The following is a 23,811-nucleotide window of genomic DNA, read 5'->3' on the forward strand; positions in this document are numbered from 1 at the left end:
CAACCCAGCAATCTGTTTCACACTTGCTTTCGTCTGCAATCTGCTGGTGTGCTTTAAATACCCGAGCACTCCCCGTGTCCTTTTCCCAAGTGTGAGTTACACACAAGTTTGCTTACGAACGCTCCATTTGTGTGGATTTGTTGGGTTTTTGCTTTGTGACAGTATCTACAATCTGCTCAAAATGCCTTTTTTTCCCCTTTCTTTTTTTTTTTTTTTTCAAAAATTAAGGAAAACTTTACCACATGCCTTTTATGGCAGTAAAATCTCAGGGTTTTTTAGCTAGACTGAGAGCCATAGAAGCTCATACATCCCCCCAGGCTTATGTACATTGGCCTCATCGTGCCTTGCCTGCACCCCCAAGTTACAGACAGTCCTCTGCAGTGAAAGAGTCTCAAAATTATAGATGATTTGGCAAAGCAAAGGCCATAGAAGGTTCCAGAGGGTGGCAATGAGTGGCATAGGGTCTGGTTGGAGGCCTGTCTCCAGTGGTGTCCCCCTAGGTTCTGTACTGGGCACAGTGCTGTTTGGTCCCTCAGTGATTTGGGGTGGGCTGGGTGGCTCCTTGGCAGTTCCCAGTGACACAGAGGTGGCAGGAGCCCCTCTGTGCTGCCCTTCAGGTGGGCCTGACAGCTGGCAGGGATGGGCAGAGAGGAACCTGCTGAAATTCCACTGGGACAAATGCAGGGTCCTGCACCTGGGGGGGAGCGGCCAGCAGTGCCCTGGGGGCCAAGGAGCCCCTGGGACTCTGGGGGCAGCAGGAAGGGCAGTGCCAGCAGGGTGGGGGGATCCTGCCCCTGTGCCCGGCCCTGGGGGCACCTCTGGAGTGATCCTGCCCCTGTGCCCGGCCCTGGGGCACCTCTGGAGTGATCCTGCCCCTGTGCCTGGCCCTGGGGGCACCTCTGGAGTGATCCTGCCCCTCTGCCCGGCCCTGGGGTACCTCTGGAGTGATCCTGCCCCTGTGCCCGGCCCTGGGGCACCTCTGGAGTGATCCTGCCTCTGTGCCCGGCCCTGGGGCAACTCTGGAGTGATCCTGCCTCTGTGCCCAGCCCTGGGGCACCTCTGGAGTGATCCTACCCCTCTGCCCAGCCCTGGGGCACCTCTGGAGTGATCCTGCCCCTGTGCCCAGCCTGGGGACAGCTCTGGAGTGCTGTGTCCAGCTCTGGATCCTCAGCACGGAGGGAGGACATGGATGTCCTGGAGCAGGGCCAGCAGAGGCTGCCCAGCTGAGCAAGGGCCTGGAGCATGAGGGAGCTGGGGCTGCTCAGCTGGAGAGGAGCCCCAGCTGAGAGGGGCCTCAGCCCTGGCTGTCCCTGTGTGTCCCAGTCTGTCCCTGTATGTCCCTGGCTGTCTGTCCCTGTGTGTCGCAGTCCATCCCTGTGTGTCCCTGTCTGTCTGTCCCTGTGTGTCCCAGTCTGTCCCTGTGTGCAGGGCTCAGAGCAGGCCCAGGCTCTGCTCCAGGCCCAGCCATGGCCCCAGAGCCACAGGCAGGGAGGGGGTAGCACTGGATGGTCCCTAAGGTCCCTTCCAATCCAAACCATTCTGGGACTGAGTGATTCTGGGAATCAGTTCCAAACAATGTTGTTGGAGAACAGCAAATTCCTTTCACCCTCTTGTGTGCTGCGTGGGGATATTGGGGCACAGTGCATTTAGTGGGGTTTTCTATGGGGTTTTTGAGTGCTGTACATGATCACTTTGGGCTTGGAGTGTCAGATTGCCCAGAATTAATGGGAAAATGCAGGTGGCAATGACAAGAGTTGTAGAGAGCATTTGGTGGTGCCTCAGTCCAGCTTAAAAACAGAGGATAACTGGTGTTGCTGTAATAAGTAGTGATGGTAAATGTGTAAATCTGTGTCAGAGCATTGGGCAGTTCCTGCATTTAAGGTTAAGAGCACTGGGTTTTCTCATGCTGCACAAAGTGTTTGCCTTTTCTCTTATTAAACAGAGACACTGAGTCCCATTGGACCCCTTGCCTCATGGAATTCTGGCTTCTGCCTCCCCTGTCAGGCTGTGTTGTCACCATCAGACATTAGTCACTGGAGCCAACAAGAAGTGTGTCCACAGCTCAGCTAAAACTGAAATGCTGTTTCCAGCCCAGCTGTGTAGAAAGTATCTGGTTTTTGTGTGTTAAAAAAGGGGAAGCTGCATTGAAATGCTTAGAAGGGCTTAAGAGCACAATAAAGAGATGCCTTGTGTCATGAGAGATTGTGGGGATTTGCCCAGGAAAAGGTTTTTTATTTTAATAAAACATTTTGCAATAAGGTCATGTTTGCCATTTTCTGTATTCAGCAAGGAAACAATAAAAAAGGGGATTATTCAATAGAAACCTGACAGTGTTTTGATGGTGCTGTTATAAAAAATAGCAACTTCATTCTTACAGTAGTTACATACTGCTGCTAGTTTAATTTCAAAATGTTTCCCACAAATCCTATGGAATGGGAATCAGACAGGTGATGACAAACAACAGCTTAAAAAGTAAATAACTGCTTTATGGAGACTCAGTCAGATCGTTTTCCCTTCCAGACGTGTCAGGCTCACATTCAGCTTTACTTCCAATAACTTGTTAAATTGTGGTAATGTGAATATTTACCATTATCTGTATTGTTAAGGCCATTAAAGCCCCTGGAGGTTATTTTTCCATATTCATTGATGTCCCTTTGTATTGGGCAAAACATTTAGATACATTTGTCTTTCATCTTTGTGTCAGAACAATATGATGATAATATTTTTCTGTTTGATAAATTAGCAACTCCTGCGCGAGATGCAACAGATGGCAAGTCGCCCCTTCGCCTCCATCAACGTTGCCTTAGAAACAGATGAGGAGCCACCAGATCTCATCGGGGGGAGCATAAAGGTGAGAGCTGGGCCTTTGGGGTGGTCCTCACCATGATTAACCAGGGATGCTTTACACAGCAATCCCAAATCCTCTCATTTTTGTATATACCTGCAAGAAACTCTTAAGTCCAGGAGGTCCAACAGGCACCATTTTAATTTGCTTTTATCCCTTCAGATGTTCACTGATAACTCTTGGGCTGGTTCAGATTAATGTTACGCTGATGCTGGGTTTGAGGAGTTGGGTGTACCTTGTTAGTTTTTATGCTTTGAAATAGAGAAGAATTTCAGCTTTACACCAGAGAGCACTGGGCTGGAAATAGTTGTAGGTGCTGCAAATAGAAACCCTTCCCTGTGATATCGCAAGACAAGTGTGAATATAATCATGTCTGTGTACTGGATAATGTTAACATATTTCTGATAACAAATATATATTCCAATGTATCTTGTGATTAGCAAATAGGAGTATGAAGAAATCATGGTCATACACCAGGCTGGCACATTCTTACACACAACATGTTGAATTTTTAGTAGAAGCATATTTAAGAGGTGATGAATTAATTCAAAGGTCTTTTTGATGTGATGCTTTGACCAGCACAGACTTTTGTACAAAAAGAAAAAAATTAAGAACCTGAAAACATTGATTATTTTTCTTTCTCATCTAAGGCAGCTGGATTGTTTTGTTTTATTTAGACTGAAGTTTTTTGGAAATTTTTCTCATTAGGCTTTAAGGTTAAGAAGGGCAGACATGGATTAGATGTTGGGAAAAAAATTGCCTGTGAGGGTGGGCAGGCCCTGGCACAGGTGCCCAGATTTGCTGTGGCTGCCCCTGGATCCCTGGCAGTGCCCAAGGCCAGGCTGGACACTGGGGCTGGAGCCCCCTGGGACAGTGGGAGGTGTCCCTGCCATGGCAGGGGTGGCACTGGGTGGACTCTGAGGTCCCTTCCCACCCAAACCACTCTGAGATTCTATGATTACTCCAGGTACTAAGTTTCTCACAGTCTCTTACTATAACAAGAGAGCTTATTCTTTTAAAAAAACAAAACCAAAAACCTAAAGCACATGAAAGCAGTCTGACCCCAAAACTTCTATTTGGTGAATTTTTAAGTCTTGGCCTAAGTGCAGGCATTAAGGTTGCCTCTATAGCTTTGGCTCTTCCTTATTTGTGTGTAAATATGGTCTGGCATGGCAAGTTTTAATACTATTCCATGTGATTGGTGTCCTGCACCACCTTCTGGGTGGACACCATGCAGAAGCACCTTTTCAATATATGGAATCACAGAATAGTTAAGGTTGGAAAATCCCTCTGAGGCCATTGAGTCCAGCCACTCCCCCAGCCCTGCCAGGGCCAGCACTGCCCCATGCCCACACAAGTGCCACAACCACAGGATGTTCAGATCCCTGCAGGGATGGGGACCCTGTGCCAGGGCTGGGCAGCCCTTTCTGGGAAGGCATTTTCCCTAATTTCCAGGCTGAACCTTTCCTGGTGCAGCATTAGGCTGTTTCCTCTCATCCTGTCTTGTACCTGGTTTGGAGCTGAGTGAAGTAAAGTAAAATTTGCAAAGGTCCTCAGTAATTCAGGTGATTGAGTATCTGGACCTCTCCTTGGATGCTCTGACTGGTTCTCCTCCCCATTGACTTTCTCTTGACTCCAGATCCTCAGATTTTCTGATTTTTTATAATTTCCCTGCTTCTGTCATGAGTCTGGTACTGGGAATCATTACCTCTGACAGCTCACCAAGACTTGGGAATCCACCCTTGCAAAATCAGAATGTTACTCACCAAATCAGACTGAACTTTTATTTCATTGCTCATTAAAAAGGCTGTGGGATGCATGTGGATGTTCATGAGGCTGGAGGCAGATCTGGGAGGATGTAGCCTGGCTGCTGATGGGTTTGGGTTGCAGTCTGACTGGGGCCCTTCCCTTCATCTTCTTCTGTTGTCTGGAAGTAGCTAAAAACACCTCTCCTGTGGGATCAGGCCAGAACAAAGCTGTTCTAAACTTTTTGATCTCTGACAAGTTGTCTGCACTCAAACTACAGAGAGGATAAGCTCTGGATCTCTTCAGTTCTGATGAGTGTGTTATTCCTCCTCTTGTTCTGCTGCCCTCATCTTGTCTGGCCTCCTTGGGTTCCTCTGGAATGCATGGAGAAGCTGGTTTGAAGCGCAGTAAGAAAGACTGTGGAGAAATATGCTATTTTAGACCCAGAAATCATTAGGAACTGGTAATTGCCTCTGTGCTGGTAACTCAGATACATGTTTCTTAATCAATTTTGGGCACAGATGAGGTGGTCTGATCATGCAATGGCACAAACTCTGTACAGTAATCTGGAGCTGAGGAGATGAATGTGCACCTGAAGTGTTGTGCCAATGGTAACTCCATAAAATCAGTCAATGTTTTGGGTTGGAGGGGAGCTTAAAGATCATCCCTTTCCAGCTCTCTGCCATCATCTGCTGGCAGGTGTGGCTGCAGAACAAGGGTGCCTCTACATGACAAGGAGTGTTACTAGGTTTGATGGGGTTTATATAGTTTTTCTTCTCATCTTTTAGAACTTGGCTAGGGAATAAAAGTAGTCACAAAACACCCGAGTGTTTCACAAAAGGAGAGGAGGCTCAGGAACGTTGTGGGTTGGAAGCAACTTGGGGAAATGGTGCTTCTGAGATAGTCTGACCTGTTGGTCCCTGCATGGAAATGAATTTAAATAGAAATGAAACACCAGTCTGAATATGTATGGGGTGTTATGGTTTAACACTAGCCAGCAGCTTGGGTTTTTCTCCTCATGCCTTTTGCACCTGCATGGGAAAAAGCTCTTGGCAGGAGAGAGCTGCAGGAGGATGGGCTGGGGCAATGCAGAATTGGACAACTGTGCTTCTCTTTGTGGTCTGGCTGTTCTTTAACTCTTAGTCAAGAAAAGAGGGAAATGTTACTGTGGTGCTGGATGTTGTATCTGCCCTCCAGTTCCACTGCCATCCACTATGTCAAAATTGGAGTCTTCATTTTAATTGCAAGAAAGCCAGACTTGCATTATCATGAATTCAGTGATGCTTTTCTTTGCCCATGGGAATCAAAGCTGTTGGTTAATGATGAGTTGATTTGAAGGTTACAAAGGAGAAGTGGAAAATGGTATGTCTTGTCTGCAAAAGATTAATTTCCTATTCCATTGTCCATAGCCAGTTGGCAGCCAGTGTCAAGCTAGTTCCATCCTAAGCTAATGTTTTCCAGCTGGACAGTATTAGAACTGTGTTTTCAATTAGTAGTTTTCCTGGGGTACTTAGGAGTAATAGAAAGTGATTTACCTGCAGGGAAGCAATTCCTATTAGAGGCTGCAGCTAGGCAACACGTAACTAGCTGCTTTGGTTTATTTGCCACTCAACAAATACCCACTGAATCACAAATCTACCACTAAATTTGCTTAGTTATTACAAAATCTGTTGGCTTCTCTCTGCAGCTCTTTGTGCGTTCAGACGTGCTGAATATTGCAATTATTTTTCTAAGTGTGTTTAACTTCCTTGGGTGCCTGGGACTCATCCAAGTGTCTGAACTGGTATTGCTGTAGCTCAGGCTTTTTTAGGGCTTGTTATCGGATTAATCTAAGTCTTGTAATCCTCTGCAGCCATGCTTAGAAGCTTTCCCAAAAGAATTTGGGAAGTTTATAATTTTGACATTGATTTCCACCTATCTTGAAGTTGCTAAAGGCAAGAAGTTACCTTGGAAAAAACATGCACAGCCTAGCAAGCAAGTGCTGAGGTTGAGCAAAGCACTCACGAGGTCAACAAGAAAATGGTTGCAGTGGGAAAGAATGATCCTCAAATTGGAAAAAAATATTTTGGAATCTTTCAGAGGAGAGCTGGTGCAGTCTTTGCTGTGCTGTGTTCAGGGATCCAGCACGTGAAGCTAAGTGTTGATTATCTTTGCACCCATGATCTTTAGTTTCCTAAAGGGAAAGGGAGAAGCATTTGGTGAGCAAAATCCTTATGACGTTCATTTAGTGTGTTCTGTACCATTGTACCAATGTGCATTTAATTCTGCTGTTTGAGGGCTTCACTACAAATCCTGAATCAGACAGCAAGCTGATTCCTTAAAAATAGCAGATAAATAGATGGGAAATAGCATCTTATTCTAGTAATTAGTTTGCTTTGTTATGGGAGAAAGTGCTTTTGAGTGGTTTAAAGGCTGCCAGAAGATCCCATCTGTTCATGAAGTGCAGAGCTAAAGTGATGAGCTGATTTGAGAGTGGGTAGGGGGTACCACAGATTAATTAATATATTTTCAGTCTATTTGTATTTTGCATCTGAGCGATACCCTTGTTAAATTCCTTTTATATTGCAATGAAGTGGCAACCAGCAGTAAAGGGGCAGAGAAATGAGTAGTAAGCCCTGTGCCACAGAGTGCAGGGTTTGGGGAAGCTGCAGGGTGAGGAATGATTTGAAATTAAGCATCTGCCAGCCTCAGCACTTCTACAGGGTGAATTCATGTTAATTTTGACATGTGGCTTGATTTTGGGCTGTTTCATGCAGGTGGAGTTCAGCAAAGAACTAAAGGCCAAGGAACTGATGGTTTTTACAGCTTTTATCCTGTTCTGGTTGTCACTCTTGATGACTCACTTCCCCTTTACTTCACATGTTGCTGACCTTCTTTTGATCCATCAGATTTGCTGATGGACCAGCCTTTGTGACATCTCCCAGCCTACTCCCCTTCAGTGAGCTGGGTTAGTGTAAGCATGGCAAGGACAGCTCCAGCGAGCTGAGACTGGGGCTCTGTGCAAGAGCAGGATTTGGAGGGAGGCCAGGCATGAGGTGTGATGCACAAAAGCCTCATCAAGCAGAAATGACCAGGCTGTGTCAAATCATAGAATCGATAAGGCTGGAAAAGGCCTTTAAATCACCACGTGCATTCGTGGACACAGCACCACCGCCACGTTCACCATTAAACTGTCTTCAAGTACCACATCCACAAGGTTATTGAGCATTGGGTGGTGATGCCTATTTCCCTGGGCAGCCTATGCAATGCTTCACAACTCTTCCCATGAAGAAATTTTCCCTTATATCCAGTCTAAATGCCCAGAGGCACAACTTGAACCACTTTCTTTTTGTGTGATCAAGATGTGTTAGAAGGGGACAGAGCAGCTTAGGGTTTTTCAAGGATGATACAAGTATGCTGAAAGTCATTCCTGTCCTCAGAAGGATAATAGCTGCAGCAAGGGGTTGAAATTGAGGGATGGGGGGAAAGAAAGGGAATAATCCTGACCTGCTGTGGCACTTGCTGGAGATGGATCACATACAGCCTTTGAGATCAGAAAGGCCAGTGTGGTTCTGCCTGACCTGGCTAAGGTAGGCTCTGGGTTTCTCAGCTTCCCTTTGGAAAGGCAGTTTAATTTCTAAAATCTTATTTCTGGGCTTTCTGGCAGTTACTGGTTCTAGGAGCTTTTCCATATGTTAACATAGAGGAATTCCAAGGCTGTCTGTGCTGTCTCTGTTTTCAGCAAAACCACTTACACTCTTTAGGCTCCCTCCTGGAGCATTGAGGTGGCAAAGGAATACACAGGGAGGACAGCCCAGCTTGTACTTTCTGTTTGGTGTTTATTCCTCATATGCTGGCCCCCTTTTAGGGCATGGAAAAGTGTGGGATCCCCTTTGAAGGAATGCCAGGGGTAGGAAGGGAGCATTCCCTGGGCAGCTGAGATATGTAAAGTGGATTAGCTGCCCTAGAACTCCATAGAGGCTGGCTGTGATTCCTCCTACCAAAACAGCAACAAAAATACCCGATAAAACCTTTACCTTTTGAAGGTTTATTTCCAGTAAACAAGTGCCCAGTGCCTTGTTTTGAATTCTGTTGCAAAATTAGGGGAAACTTTTTCTACTCCCATGATATAATATGGAATATAGATCTTAGGAAGGGAGCTGTCATGAGATCAGCAGACATATCTGTTAAGCCTACCTTGTATTTTAGGGAACATTTGGCTGATAAGTGATTTTAACTAGTTTTAGGTTTGAAGATTGTATAAACATTTCCGCAGGTTGGACTCTGATTTTAGCTGATAAGGAGGTATTTGCTGGAAGGAGAGGAAGGAGCATGAAGCTTCCCACAGGAGAAGGATTTTCTAAGTTCATTTTTTCCCCTCTAACGAGCATCTCTCTGATTGAAGTACTAATAACACCAGCAGCTTCTCAACAGCATTATCAAGGACTTATTTGCATTCATTTATGCCAAGTAGTTGTTTTGTGTGTTGTGTTTGCAATCTTCATCCAGCTGTCCCATTTCATTGGGTTTTTTTACTTTGTTTTCCTGTGCAAAAACCAGCTGAGTGCTTGAAAAGAATTGTAAAGGTCCTGCCCCTTCACCTGTACAAAATCAAAATAAATATTCACATATATATGTACATATCTCCCAAATTTGCTCCCCATGGCCTCATCCACCCCTCCCTGAAGTGTGGCTGGGAAGTGAAGGAGCAGGATGAGTGTTGGCATCTATGGGTGGCCAGGCTCAAACTGTGACACGAGATTTGGTCATTTCAGGGGAGCGGCCTTGGAGATCCAAATTCATTCACCTCACCAATCCGTCTCCTTCACCCTAAGTGGGTGCCATGGAGATGCAAATTCACCTCAGCAATCCCTCTCCATCACCCTGAACTGGTGCCATGGAGATGCAAATTCACCTCAGCAATCCCTTCACCCCAAGGTGGTGCCATGGAGATGCAAATTCACCTCACCAATCCCTTCACCCCGAGCTGGTGCCATGGAGATCCAGATTCACCTCACCAATCCCTCTCCATCACCCGAGCTGGTGGCTGGGTGCTGCTGGACTCGCAGGAGCCCTGGGCAGCACGGAGCAGTTGTTAAATAAGGGGGAGCAGACTGGGGCCCCGTGGGGCTGGAGGCATGTGGGCTGCAGATCCGGGCTGCTCAGATCTGTGTTCCCCATTTCAGGCTGCTAACATCCAGCTGAGGCTTTGAATGTGATTTTTGTTAGTTTCTCTCATGCACCAACCCAGTTCTAGGAGCAAGTCAGCTCATTCCCCAGCCCCTCTAAAATTCCAAGGTAGCTATCAGGGACAAGGTAAATGTAAATTTTTAATCTAAACTCATTTACTGTGAATTATTGCTAGAAGTTCATTCATCTCTATCTTGCAGGACACACATACTACCCTGAGAATATAATTTTAAAAGCTTAATAATCTGTTTTAATAGGAAATTGCTTGTAACTTGTTTTGCGAATGTTCACTCAGATTTTAATGGCACAATTTTAAAACTTGCAAATGGAATTTGACCCTTTTTCTACAGAGTGAAATCACCTGAACAAGTGGAATCAAGTAATAAAACTGAACTGTTTGGGTAATGTTCCTTTTTTCATCCACCACCATAAGATTTTTCCTTTATTTTAATTTCCTTCCTGGAAATTGAAAACCGTGTAAGACTTATTTGATCAAACCACAGAAACATGTTTTCTTGTTAAGGAAAAAAATTGTCCATGTTATTTTTTTTAATACATCTTGAAACGCAATAGGCTGGCAGTATATCACAGAACCTAAATAAAACTGATGCCGGGTTTGTGAAATTATACAGAATATTTATTGTTCTGGCCATTAGTTTTATGTGACACATTATTAACTTTTTGAATTTGTCAAGTACAAGCAGCATAAATAGAAATAATGAGATGAAATAAAAGTGTTTAGGTTGAGCATCACACAATTCAACCTACTTGGGGAAAGTATTTGGCTGTGAAATTGACTCCCAAGGGAACAGGTGCTCTATTCCACATCTGGGTCCCCTAGAAATAGCCCAGACAAATTCCTGGGAAAGGCCCTGTTCATGTGGAGAATCCTGCTGGAGAAGCTGGACTAATGAAATCACCTCATCTGTCTCTTATTGCTTTTAATGTCTATAATGGTTTACTCTTTATGCATGCTAAATACACATCAAAACTCAGAAACAACTGGAATTACTTGGCTTTTAGTGCTGGTTTGGGCCAATAAAATCATCTGTGTGAAGCAGCTGAGAGCAGCTATTGCTGCCTCTGGGAACACGGGGCTGTGTCACCACCCTTAAAGCACCACGAGCTGCCTGTTCCCCTGACAGGGCTGCCCACAGCTTCCAGGCCAGCAGGGCTTCACTGGCTTTCTGCTTATTATTTGATATCTGATTATTGCAGGTCTTGGGGTTTTCCCATCATGTCCATTGATTGCTGCTTTGCTGCAGAGGAGCATGGAAAGCCCCTTGCAGGGAAGGGTTCAGGTGATTCAGTGCAGGAGAGGGGGGACTCTGTCCCTGTGCCCCACCCTCAGGTGAGAACCCATGTGCAGAGCTGCTCCAGCCCTGGCTGATGGCAAAGGCAAGGTGGGAATTGTGTCCCTGTGCCCCTCCCTCAGGTGAGAGCCCACCTGCAGAGCTGCCCCAGCCCTGGGGCCAACAGCAGGAGGACGTGGAGCTGCTGCAGAGAGCCCAGAGGAGGCCCCGGAGCTGCTGCAGGGCTGGAGCCCCTCTGCTCTGGAGCCAGGCTGGCAGGGCTGGGAATGTTCCCCTGGAGAAGGGAAGGCTCCAGGCAGAGCTCAGAGCCCCTGGCAGGGCCTGCAGGGGCTCCAGGAGAGCTGCAGAGGGACTGGGGACAAGGGACAGAGGGACAGGAGCCAGGGAATGGCTCCCACTGCCAGAGGGCAGGGCTGGATGGGATGTTGGGAATTGTTCCCTGGCAGGGTGGGCAGGCCCTGGCACAGGTGCCCAGAGCAGCTGTGGCTGCCCCTGGATCCCTGGCAGTGCCCAAGGCCAGACTGGACATTGGGGCTTGGAACACCTGGGACATTGGGCGGTGTCTCTGCCCATGGCTTTAAGATGAGTTTTAAGGTCCCTTCTAACTCAAAGCACTCTGTTTCTGTGATCAGCTCCATGAATTTGTCTCTCCAATGTGCTGGAGGCACAGCTGTCCGTTTTTCTTTGAGGACCAGAGGTGCCTCAGGGCAGGGCCTGCTGGCTCAGCCAGCTCAGCTCTGCCCATGGCCATTGACTGTGGGCTTTGCCCACCCACTCGAGCTCCAGGGCTTTGTTCTCCCCTCTGTATCTGCTCCCACCATGGGACTCTGCTGTTCAGGCACCTCTCAAAGCAGTCCTCTGGTGCGGAGTGTCTGAGAGATGCACCTTATTTGAATAGATTTGAATAATGTCTACTTCATTGTGCCATTAAGCCTTCAGTAAAAAAGAATCACTTCTATAATTCAACAATGAGTTTATCAAAACCTCTGAATGGAAGTTGCTGGCAGAGGCAGGCTTTAAGCGTCTGATAGAGGTTGTTACAAAATTTGGAAATACACCTATTTTATGTACCTTTTTAAAGTTTACCCTTAAGAGCCATCTCTCACATCTGAACTCTGCTGTCCATGTTCACTCAAAATCTTGCAGGGGAATGGCTTGGATCTGCAATAAAAGAGGCTATGCAGCTCTGTCAGGAGAAGTTTAGGTGGAGATAGGAAAGGTTCATCCCCAGATGGTGCTGGCACTGCCCAGGCTCCCCAGGGAATGGGCACAGCCCCGAGGCTGCCAGAGCTCCAGGAGCATTGGGACAGAGCTCCAGGGATGCCCAGGTGGGATTTTGGGGTGTGTGAGCAGGGACAGGGGCTGGGCTGGCTGATGCCTGTGGGTCCCGTTCAACTCAGAGGACTCCATAATCTCTGATAAGAGTGCTCAGAAACCACTTGAGTGAGCAAAGAAAGGAGACCTGAGCTCTTGAGGTCTCCCCACCAAAACTGCCCTTGATGAAGCCAGCCAGCTGCTCCTTAGACCCTCAGTGTCCTGGTGACACCTACCTAGGTCACACCAGGTGGCAGGCAGGGCAGGGCTGGTGCTGGTGAGGTCTCCAGTCCAGGTCACAGTGAAGCTGCTGGTTGAGATGTCACATTTTCCTCCCTGAGTGCAGAAGCTGGTCCCTGGCTCCAGCGCTGGTTCTGCCTTGCAGAGGGTGCAGCGTGTCCTTCACTCCTGACCTCCCTGCTCAAATTCCAAATTCCTCATTCTGTCACTCAACTCACTCCTGACCTCCCTGCTCAAATTCCACATTCCTCATCCCTCACTGCTCTGAGTCATTCCCTCCCTGCTCTGTCTCTGGCCGTGAGCAGCACTCAGAGATGCACAATGAGTCACAGTTCAGAAAACAGGTGCCTGAACGGGGGCTGTCAAAAATAAATGTGCAGGACTTGATTCTTTAGGCGAGTTTTTGTTGTTATTAACTGCAGCTTGTCTCAGGAAAAGCTGGATTGATGGACAATAGGCCATTTTTCCCCTTTTAGTTTTAAGATGGAGCTTAGCTGCAGCAAAGTGATGTTGTGCTTAATTCCTTCCAAATTAGTTTGCAACTGCTTGACAGATTTTGGGTGCATCATTATCCTTGCTGTGCATGGTTGAGAGAAATAAGGATCCCCATGCAGGGAAATATTAACAATATTTTACCAACCCTCATCTCTTTCGGGATTGTTCAGCCTGAAAAATAAAAAGGTTTTGGGTTGACCTAATTGTAGCCTTTCAGTACCTGAAGGGCCCACCAGGAAAGATGGAGAGAGATTTTAAAAGGGCCTGGAGGGACAGGAGCCAGGGAATGGCTCCCACTGCCAGAGGGCAGGGCTGGATGGGATATTGGGAATTGGGAATTGTTCCCTGCAGGATGGGCAGGCCTTGGCACAGAGTGCCCACAGCAGCTGTGGCTGCCCCTGGATCCCTGGCAGTGCCCAAGGCCAGGTTGGACATTGGGACTGGGAGCAGCCTGGGACAATGGGAGGTGTCCTTGCTCCCTGCAGGGTATGAGATGAACTTTAAGGTCCCTCCCAATCCGAAGATTCCATGATTCTGATTGTTTCCTGGGCAGGTTGACAATGGAAGGAAGGAGGCTCAGGGCTACATCCTATCCCAGCTCTCTGTGCTGTGGAACCAGGAGAGCAAAGAGGAGCAAGATGTGTGACCTTGAGGACCAAAATAAAAATTCCAAGGAAAGGGAAGATTGTGCCCACAGGGACGCATAATGAGAGTTTCTGCTGCACACTCAGGGTTCATTAGTTGGAAAGGGCAGAGGAGGAGAGAGGGTCTTGCCTGGGGCTGAGAGATGAGCTAAATTCCTCTCCAAGTCCCTTCAGTTCTGTGACTGAGAGCTATATAATGAACAGCTTCTGTTTCTTTCTATTTTATGACATGCAGGAGACTCAGGGTGATTTGGGTACCACAACAGAGGCCCTGTCAGAGCCTGAAATGCCTCTCTGGTGGTTGAAAACGAGGAGCAGAGAGGGGCACTTGGAGAACTGGAGGAGGCAGTACTTGTGTTCAGGGAAGGAATTCAGAGTATTGCTCTTCCAGTTGATCCAAAAGAGGGCTGAGATCCAAAAGAGGGCTGAGCTGTAAAGCAGGTTAAAGCCCAGGGAGAGGGTTAAGGCACAGAAGAACGTGAGGCAGATGAATAAATTGAAGTGTGAACGATTTGAGGTTAAAAGAAAGTTTCTGGTGGCAGAGTGATTAAAACTCTGCCACCACTCTCTGGTGAGATCCAGACCAGGGGATCTGGAAAGGTCTCCCAGAGGTGATGGCACAGGCTGAAAGTGTAACTGCTCCTAAAGCAGAGAATTGTGCTTTTATGTGCTATTGCCTGTGTTAGTGGAGGGCTGGATTTGGTGACCCCTGGGATGGATTTTCCAGCCTCCTGTTTCTGCAGGTTGGCTGGAGGATGATGAATGTGTTGCTGAGCATCCTCATGGGTTGGGAGGGACTCTAAAGGTCACCTTTCCATCCATGGTCTGCCATGGGCAGGAACACCTGCCACTGTCCCAGGCTGCTCCCAGCCCCAATGTCCAGCCTGGCCTTGGGCACTGCCAGGGATCCAGGGGCAGCCACAGCAAATTTGGGAATTCCAGCCCAGCCCCTGCCCACCCTCCCAGCCAGGAATTCCTTGCTGAGATCCCAGCCCAATCTGCCCTTTCCCAGTGGGAGCCATTCCCTGGCTCCTGTCCCTCTGTCCCTTGTCCCCAGTCCCTCTGCAGCTCTCCTGGAGCCCCTGCAGGCCCTGCCAGGGGCTCTGAGCTCTGCCTGGAGCCTTCCCTTCTCCAGGGGAACATTCCCAGCCCTGCCAGCCTGGCTCCAGAGCAGAGGGGCTCCAGCCCTGCAGCAGCTCCATGGCCGTTAATCCATTGAAAACAAATACATTAAAAAGTATTAAAAAATACAGTCTATTATTCAGTTGCTCCTTCACTGTCTTCCCTCCATCACTTCCCTGTGTGGTCCTTGCTGCCCATTCTGCTCAGTGCTGAGGGTGAGCACAAGAGCTCTCTGTAACCCCAGTGCCATCCTCCAAGCTCTGGAATTCAGCAGAACTGCTTCATTAACAGTAGAATAAGTAAAATACTTGAGTCTGTCCAAAAGAAAGTCAGCTTTGTGCTGGGTTCTTGCTCCCCCCATAAGGCAGAGGTCCGTGGGCTCTATTCCTGCAGTTCCTTCTCCAAGCTCCCTCCATTGCCTCTGGCAGTTGAGTCTCTGGGTTCCAGCACCAGGGTGTGCTTGTTTCCTTCTGGGAAAAGCTTTACTCTGAGTTGAGTCCCTTTGTTGGGGGTGGGGAGGTGAAGAATCCTGCTGTCATAAAGCAGGCAGGCAGCAGCTTCCATCATCCAGCCTGTGCAGCATGTATTTATCTGCCTGGCACAGACCAGCAAACACTGCTGCAATCGTTGCAGTAAATGGGAGATATGGAAAGTTTTAAGTTTCATTTTGCTTGCTGTTGTCTCCTTTTGTCTTTTTTATTGAGCAGCAGTAATTTAACAGCATGTTTGACTCCTGTTCAGGCTTTTTCATGGCTTGCATTGCATTGAGTTTCTGTTGAATATTTGAGTGCTATGATGTAGTTTGATGCCTGTTGGAAAAAGAACTAATTATTTCATTAACAGCCGAGTGGAATTTGTCCATACTAAACAAGAAAACAGAAAGCACTGAGTGTATTGGGTAAAATAGTGTTTCTCAGCTTTTTTAGCTGGTGTGGAACAAAAGAAGAAACTCTCCTGAACCTGTACTCATTGGTGAACACTTGCATGCTAATCTGACTGTTATTGCAGCCCACAGTAGCACTGATCCTGTGTACCTGTATGTGGGGTTGGGGCCCAGCTGAGAACATACTTTAATTTCTGGGCTGGGCTGTTGCATTTTGGCTTTCTAATGACATACTGAAGCTGGCTGTTGATCATTCAGGTAAAATCTTCACAAGAGTGCAGTGGGAGGTGGTCACAGACACTGAGGGTCAGCAAGGGATCCAGTCCTCTGCTCCTCCAGGGAGAAAGCTGTCTGTCTATTATACATTAGAATCACAGATGGAAGGGGCCCTTAAAGCCCATCTTATTCCCCCGCTATGGACAAGGACACCTTCCACTAGACCAGATTGCTTCAAGCTCCATCCAGCCTGGCCTTGAACACTTATTTTTGTTCTTGGGAAAATGTTCTTTACTGTGTTAATTCACAGAGTGCTGTTGAGGGGGTACATGCACTTAAATTGTGGAAATAGAATTTGGAGTATCGAGTGGCCGTGGTGGTGCGTGCTGATATCAGTGACAGGCTGCTGATGGGGTCGATGGAACAAACCCTCAGTCCTGTTGATTACATAAGCTGCTCCTTTGTTATTGAATTTAGGGAGAAATATAAGCCTTGTGTAGTGCTGGACTTTTTAATAGCCTGATTTTTATTAAGTGAATGTGTTTTCTTGTGATGACTCGTGTTTTGATTGTTGCTGACAGTGGTTTTAGCTTTGCTGGCTGTGTGCTGGAAATCTGCCCAGCACAGCAGTGTGGTTCATGGTGGTTCATGCCCTGGGGCTTGTAGGAGCTGGAGGAGTGATGCTGGGGGAGGAGGGAGGGTGTAACACGCTGTTTAACATTTGTTTTCCCCCGCTGTTTCCCCTGCTGCAGACTGTACCAAAGCCCATCGCGCTGGAGCCCTGCTTTGGGAACAAAGCAGCCGTTCTCTCCGTCTTCGTGAGGCTGCCTCGAGGGCTCGGGGGTATTCCACCACCAGGACAGTCAGGTGAGCATTGCTGTTGTCTCTGGTGCCTTGGCATTAACTCTGGACTCCTTCCCCAGCCTTACAGTTCACCTTTCCTGGTCCCACAGAAGCTGCTGTGGCCACAATTCAGCTTGGGATGTGCTCGAGGTTTTTTAGGCTCCCTGGTCTGGGCCCTGCTGGCTCCCAACATGAGTTCTGAGTTAATTACTAAGGTCAATTGATGGATGAACATATGATATTGGACTATGCTTTAGTTAACAGCTGGGTGGGGGAAAGAGGGATCAGGTACAGCCATGTTTGCAGTAGTTACTTGTGAAGGTAACTTGTCACTTGGCCTATCCAATTTAGTTCCCAACTCCATTTGCAGGGGAACATCAACTCACAGAATCATGGAAAGATTTGAGTTTGAAGGGACCTTAAAGATCATCCAGTTCCACCCCCTGCCATGGGCAGGGACACCTTCCTCTATCCCAGGTTGCTGCAAACCACAGAGCAGCCACAGAGCAACTTGTGCCAGGGCCTCCCCCACCTCACTAGAAGAATATCCCATCTAACCCTGTCTGCTATCAGTCTGAAACCATTCCCCCTTGTCCTGTCACTACAAGTCCTTTCAGAGCATCTCTGCCCTCCTCTTAGGAGCTCTGGACAAAGAGCTTTTCCCTACCCAGCCTTGTTCTCAACCCCTTCAGACCCAAACCTGGTGTCAGGGCACTTGGTCATCATCTCCTGGGCAGTGTGTGATTTAACTGGGGTTCCCCAGTGCCCAGTGAGCTTGGTGAAGCAAAGGCTTTGGAAAAAGAGCTAGCAGGGTTTGAATTGGATGGTTTGGTGTTGAGCTGGATTGAGCTAGGTCCCAATGTGGTTTGTCTGTGAATAGAGCAGGGAGGCCCTGGTACAGGGCACCCAGAGCAGCTGTGGCTGCCCCATCTCTAGAATCTTCCAGGCCAGGCTGGACAGGGCTTGGAGCACCCTGGGATAGTGGGAGGTGTCCCTGCCCATGGCAGGGGGTGGAACTGGATGGGCTTTAGGGTGCCTTTGAACCCAAACCATTCCATGACTCCCTGATCTGCCATGAGGAGGTTGCAGAGGTGATGTATCCACGGGAAGGGCAGTGAAACCTCGGTCCACTTTTGCTTTCAGGTTTATTGTAGTCCATCTGCTGATGCAGGGAAAGACACCTTCAATGTTAAGGATTGAGGCTTCCACATTTAGAGTTTTACATCCACTAATACCCACCCTTATTGCTTCTTTTCCTCTTGCTGTTGCTTCTAATTAAACATGCAGTATTTCAGCTCCTTTCAGAATATTAGCTGGAGTTTAATTCTTGGGCCACAACACTTTTCTAGTTTATTAAAAAATTCTACATCCTTTGTGGCCTGGAGGGGTTTTCTGAGCTCTTTCTGCAGGTTTGTTGCTGTGGCTGTTGTGTGATGTGTGTTCTGTGCCAGGTCTCGCCGTGGCCAGCGCTCTGGTGGACATTTCACAACAGATGCCAATTGCCTACAAAGAGAAGTCGGGCGCCGTCCGGAATCGGAAGCAGCAGCCCCCTGCACAGCCAGGAACCTGTATTTGATGCATGGACATCAGAAACTGTCTAGGGTTTTAAACACAATGGAAAAGTAATACCAAGGAGGAGGAAGATTTCCAAGTCGTGTCCCAAGAGACTAGAAGCACCCGGAAAAAACCACAACTTCCTTGAACCCAGTTTTTTTCTCTCATCTACGTGCTAGTTGGCTTTATTTGACAACTGCTCCACTTAAGTTTTACTGACACATGGCTTCAGATTGCTCCTTTGTTTTCTTCAAGTTTAAAGCAGAATGGTTTCGTTGCAGGTGCGGTGAGGTTCGGCGCCGCCACTCCTGGTCAGTGTAAATACAACAGTAGTCCAATGAATGACACTCAGGTTTCTACATGGAAAGTGCTTTGTAGTTCATGTATTTATCAAACTGTACAAAAAGAAAAAGATCCAGTGTTTACAGGTGTCAGCTCTCAACACATAAACACTACTATTAATCTTCAAAGCATCTTCATTCTTTGTTTTCATTTAATATTTAATTGTTCCCTCATTATTTCAGTGGAACTCTCTTCCAGGCACAGCCTTTTTGTAGTCATCATGGTCCAGGAATGCAAAAGCTGGGATGGTTTAAAGGTTGATGTTGCTCAGACCACATAAAATAACTGGAAAGTTGGATGTTGCTTTGGAAAGACTCAGTGTTTACATAGTCTTAACCTGCTTGGAGTACACCACACACAAGTGCCTAGACGTGAACAGATCTAGGGAGTGAGGAGACTGCTACACACGCTGCTTTTTAACATAACTAAATTCCTTTGAAGGTATGTATACTCACATCTAGAGTCACCCAAGGCACTCTGTGTCCTCTGTCCCATGCAGTCAGAGGAAAATTGCATTTTCCTGACCAACCAAATACTCACCCAGGTGCAAATACCTGCAAGGCACGTAGAGTTTCAGTATCCCATAAGAAAACTCCCGGTTTCACCAGCATTTTCATAGAAGCAGTCTGTGTTCCAGGTCAGACACATCACATTTTTCTGATTTTGGCCTCTTTCCTCCCCCTTCCCTCCTGCCATCCTCTGGATGAGAGCTGAGCTTGGAGGCATTGCTCCCCAGTGGTTGTGGTTTGCTCCATCTTCTTACAGGGTGTAAAAAGCAACGCTCCAGGTGCCAGGGCACTTGAGGATGAAGTTAAAAAAGAACTTCAAATAAAAATCAGGCAGAGCAGCTTTGTTTTGCCACACATTTGAGTTCTCCACAATGACATCCTGGTATTTCCTGTGTAGCTTGAGCTCTGTTAGAGGTTGAAGAAGTCACTGGTTGGTGAAAGGATGAGACTTGCAAACAGCAAAGAGAAGGTTTGGTGTTTAAGGGGTGCATCAAACCACCTGAACTGCTCTGCCAAGCTGGGATTGTGGTTTGAGGCTCCAGGTTGGACTGAGGCACCCATCTGTGTGTGGTGGTGTCCAGTGTGTCCCCACAGGGCCTGGCGGAGCTGCAGTGGTGGGAAGGTGTCAGTGAAGGCTCCAAATGAGGGCTGTGATTATGGCTCTGTCAGTCATCGTGGGTCACCCAGGTCACTGAGCTGCTGGGGAGGACATCTGATGTTTAATAATGGAGAAGTAACACATGAAGGGAAGTGCTCTTGGGTCTGGCCAGGCAGCACCTTTCCAAACTGAAACCCAAATAACTGCTCCTGTTTTGTGCGTGTTCTGGTGATCAGTCACGTGTCAGCCATTCATTTCTGGGGTGTTTTTTTCCTAACCATGTATTTTGAAGAAGCTCTTTGGAGCCTGGCAGCATTGCAATAAAGAGGTGAATTGCTGTGTGTGTCCAGACAGTGGTGATAGGAACAGCCTGATGGCTTAAGGACTGTGGTGGATGATAATTCTGATTTAATGTGTCATTCAACAAGTGCAATGGGACTGCAAAAAAATATTGGGACTGCAGAAAAATATTGGGAAAAATGCATTATATATAAAAATATATATAGATGCATCTGTTTCTAAACTAGAAGTTTCAGTGCTCTGTGGGAAGAAGGAATTATGATCAGAAAAGGGTTGAAATTTGTCTTAGAATGAAGGGATTTAGGCAATTTAAGTTTTACCTGATGCACGGATTACCTCAGACAGATTCATCTCCTGATAATATTTTCTAACTTGCTCAGTGATAGGGTTAATCTGAACTGGAGAAATAAGACTGGACTAAAATCCCTCCCCTGTTACTGTGTATTTTCAGCCACGATGCACATCCTGATGTTTGCAGATTTCTTCTTGCTGTTTTTGGGAGGAGAGCTGCCAGCCCAGATGGTGAAAGCCCCTGTGCTTGGATTTCCCTCTTCAGGACAGCTCTTGGGCAGGTGCTTAAAGTTGTTGGGTTTTCCTGATCACAAACAGCTTTCAGGACTGTAGGCCTGGAGGGGTGACAGATTTTTACATTAATAAAAAGACAAAAATACAGAGTTTGGGACGTTTTCTCAGTCCTGGAGAGCTGGGCTGTCTGGTCTGCAAAGCCTGCAGTGTGCCAGGAGTGTGGCCAAATAAGGTGTCAGATACTGAAAAAATGAGCAAAAACGATCAAAGTCAAGGTGTATCAGAACCAAAAAATGTGAATAGAGCAACAAGAGTTACTTACATAACTAAAAGGACCTGGCTCCTTTAGGATGTAGCTCTACCCTGCATCTGATCTCCATCCTGATGAGGGAGAAGAGAATTCTCATACATAGCTCTGCTGCAGTTTCATCCCAGCTTAGAGGTAAACAGGGAAAAACATGGGAAAGGCTTGGGGAAGGAGGAATTGCTGGCAGTTTATCACCAGGCCAGTATCAGAAGTGAAGGAATTTTGGGTTTATTTCATTTGGAGGAGAGATGGGGGAGAAAGAACAACCTTATTTCATGGGAGAATCTGTAAATAAATGACAAATGGCACACAGATTTTGCACTTGTACATAAACTCTACAGTAACGTGCAGAACATGGAGAGATTTAAAGTGTACATAAACCAGAAAAAATATTGAATGTATTTTTGATGATTTTAAATTATGTATGAGTTTTGTCTTAATAACTCCTTCATCTGATCAGTAGTAGATAACTTTCCGGAGCTTTAAACACCAGATTATATCGTGATATCTTGCAAAGCAGGGATGCATAACTTGACTTTTGTGTGTTCAATTGAATTTCACTTAAATGTAGAAACCAAGTTAAATAATGGTTTTTCCATTTGAAAGGGGGAAAAGCAACATTTGGATACAAGTAATAAAGGTCCTTGAAGTGGTCACTACATGGAGGATTAAATCAGTAGTTTAAGGCCTTTGTTACTAAAATTGTGGCAGTGTTTCCATTCAAAGTCACTATTTTTAGGTGTTTATGACTGGCTGAAAATTCAGCATTTGACATCTCGACCCTCAGAAGATTTTCATTCTCTGAGAGGAGCCTCTAAAAAATTAGGAATGAAATTTCAGAACTGTTGGGGCCCTTTTCTTCGAGAAAACAATGGTGCCAGTGGATCTCCAAATAACACCTTTTTTTTTAAATTCACCATTTTCCATGGGTTTTAGCCCAGAATTTTCTCTGGGCAGGTGTAGCATGACCTTGAAACTCTCTGGCTCAATATTTTGGATACAAGAATATTTATGAGACACAACTTTTCAGTTGTTACTATCACTTTCCCTGGGCTTAAAACGCACTGTAGTGAAATTACCAAAATAAAGCTACTTATGATGGGAAATGCCTGTGATGAACATCAAGCCATGGCATGTAATGTCCCAAATTCAGTGGTGTGGAACCACGGACAGCCTCTGCCGGCAGATCCACCCTCCTGAGGGTGCTTTGTGTCCTCCTTGGAGAGTGCCCAGGAGCTCCAGCTCTGTGCAGGAACGTGCCCCAGGTGCCCAGGCCCTGCTGGGCTTTGTGGGGTGCTGCAAATGGCACTGAGCCTGCTGGCCCTGCAGGAGCTGAAAGGAGCCTTTGAGGCTGAAACCAACCCTGGGGCCCTTTCCATACCCCTGGGGCCTTCTCCATACCCCTGGGGCTCCAGTGCCATGGGGTGGGCTGCCCCCCTTCCTTTGCTGCTCCAGCTGTTCCAGCTGCTTTTCCTTCTCCAGGAGACCCTGAGCTGGGGACAGGCACCAGCTGCATCCAGAGCCCTCAGCCCCTTCCCACAGGAAACTGGGATTTATTGATAATTGCTGGGATTTATTGATATTAACTGGGATTTATTGATAATTACTGGGATTTATTGATATTACCTGGGATTTATTGATATTAAGCTCTGTGTAGGACAGCAGCCAGCAGGCTCTGCGTGCCCAGGGCAGCCCCTGAGCCCCTCCCGGGTTTCTCCATCTGGGAACACCCAGGGGAGGAGAAGGGGCTGCCCTGGCAGAGCCCCTGGAGCTGCAGGACAGGGGACAGGGCTGGGCTGGGCTGGGACGGGAGGGAAGGGATGGCTCGGGGTGTGCGCCTCAGTTTTGGGTGTGTTCTTTGCAATTTTAGACAAATTCCTGCTTTTTCTGTTGGTAGCTGCTGAAACGAGCTGAGTTTCCATGGCAGGACTACTACAGTATGTGTATCTGCTGATTTTCTCTGCATCAGGGCAGGTTTTGTTCAGTCTGTTTCTTTGTTCACACAGACGATTTGTGTGCGTCTTCCAGGTACTAGAATTCTTTAGACATTTCCTCTCCATTTAGTATTGATTCCACAAACCTCACCAGTAGAAAAAAAGAGAAAAATAACAATTGTCGCAGAGTGTATCACATGTCAGTCCATTTAAAAAAAAAAAGGAAAAAAAGAAAAAAAAAAGAGTTTTATATTACTCTGAAATTTGTGCACAATAAATGTTCTTTAAACTAAGATCCTTGAATTAATTGTATTCTGGATTTTTTTCCCTCTTTGTTCTGTAATTATTTATGATTCTTATCTGTGTTCAGACTTGAGCTTAGTTTGTTAATATGTATAATTTAGCATTTATTGCATTCGTATGTAAATAGGAGCAAGTATTGTAAACTATTTCATGGCTGGGGTTGTGGGTGTTATACATACACACATTTAGGATTGCAGTTTTTTGGTATAATTTTTTGTATTGTAAAATAACAGCTAATTTAAAGCCGGAACGAGAAAATTCTTGGGAGGTCTGTGCATTTTAAATACAAATGTGAAGTACATGTATATAAATAAAGGTAAATAATGCAAATCTTTCCTCTGAAATAAAAAGTAGATGATCTGGTTAAAATTTCCCTCTTATATATTTTCTTAGGGGGGTGGGGGGGATAATTCAAAGCGTTTTGAAGGCTTCTGGCTGAGGTGAAGGTGAGTTTCTGTTCTCCTAGGGGGGTGTCAGGGGGCTCCTGGCAGGTGCTGGATTTGGGAGGAGAAAGGAAGGATGTGTCCTCTGGATGGGGGATGGATGGATGTAATTCAAAGAGTTAAATCTGTAGATTTTAAAGACAGAGACAGTCATTAAATAGGTTCC

At 46.6% G+C, this 23,811-nt stretch overlaps 1 protein-coding gene across 1 annotated transcript in view; it reads left to right on the forward strand.

The window, feature by feature from the left end:
- The window catches only part of ATRN (attractin), a 154,266-nt gene extending 130,695 nt beyond the window's left edge, over nucleotides 1-23,571 (forward strand). Inside the window, exons 27-29 of the mRNA XM_063157763.1 lie at nucleotides 2,744-2,851; nucleotides 16,740-16,854; nucleotides 18,282-23,571. Of these exons, the coding sequence (XP_063013833.1) occupies nucleotides 2,744-2,851; nucleotides 16,740-16,854; nucleotides 18,282-18,406 (348 nt within the window). The 3' untranslated portion in view covers nucleotides 18,407-23,571. The remainder of the gene's footprint in view (nucleotides 1-2,743; nucleotides 2,852-16,739; nucleotides 16,855-18,281) is intronic.
- Nucleotides 23,572-23,811: the final 240 nt, after the last annotated feature.

Source organism: Melospiza melodia, chromosome 5 (genome assembly GCF_035770615.1).
Source record: "Melospiza melodia melodia isolate bMelMel2 chromosome 5, bMelMel2.pri, whole genome shotgun sequence".
In the NCBI taxonomy this organism is placed as follows: Eukaryota; Metazoa; Chordata; class Aves; order Passeriformes; family Passerellidae; genus Melospiza; species Melospiza melodia.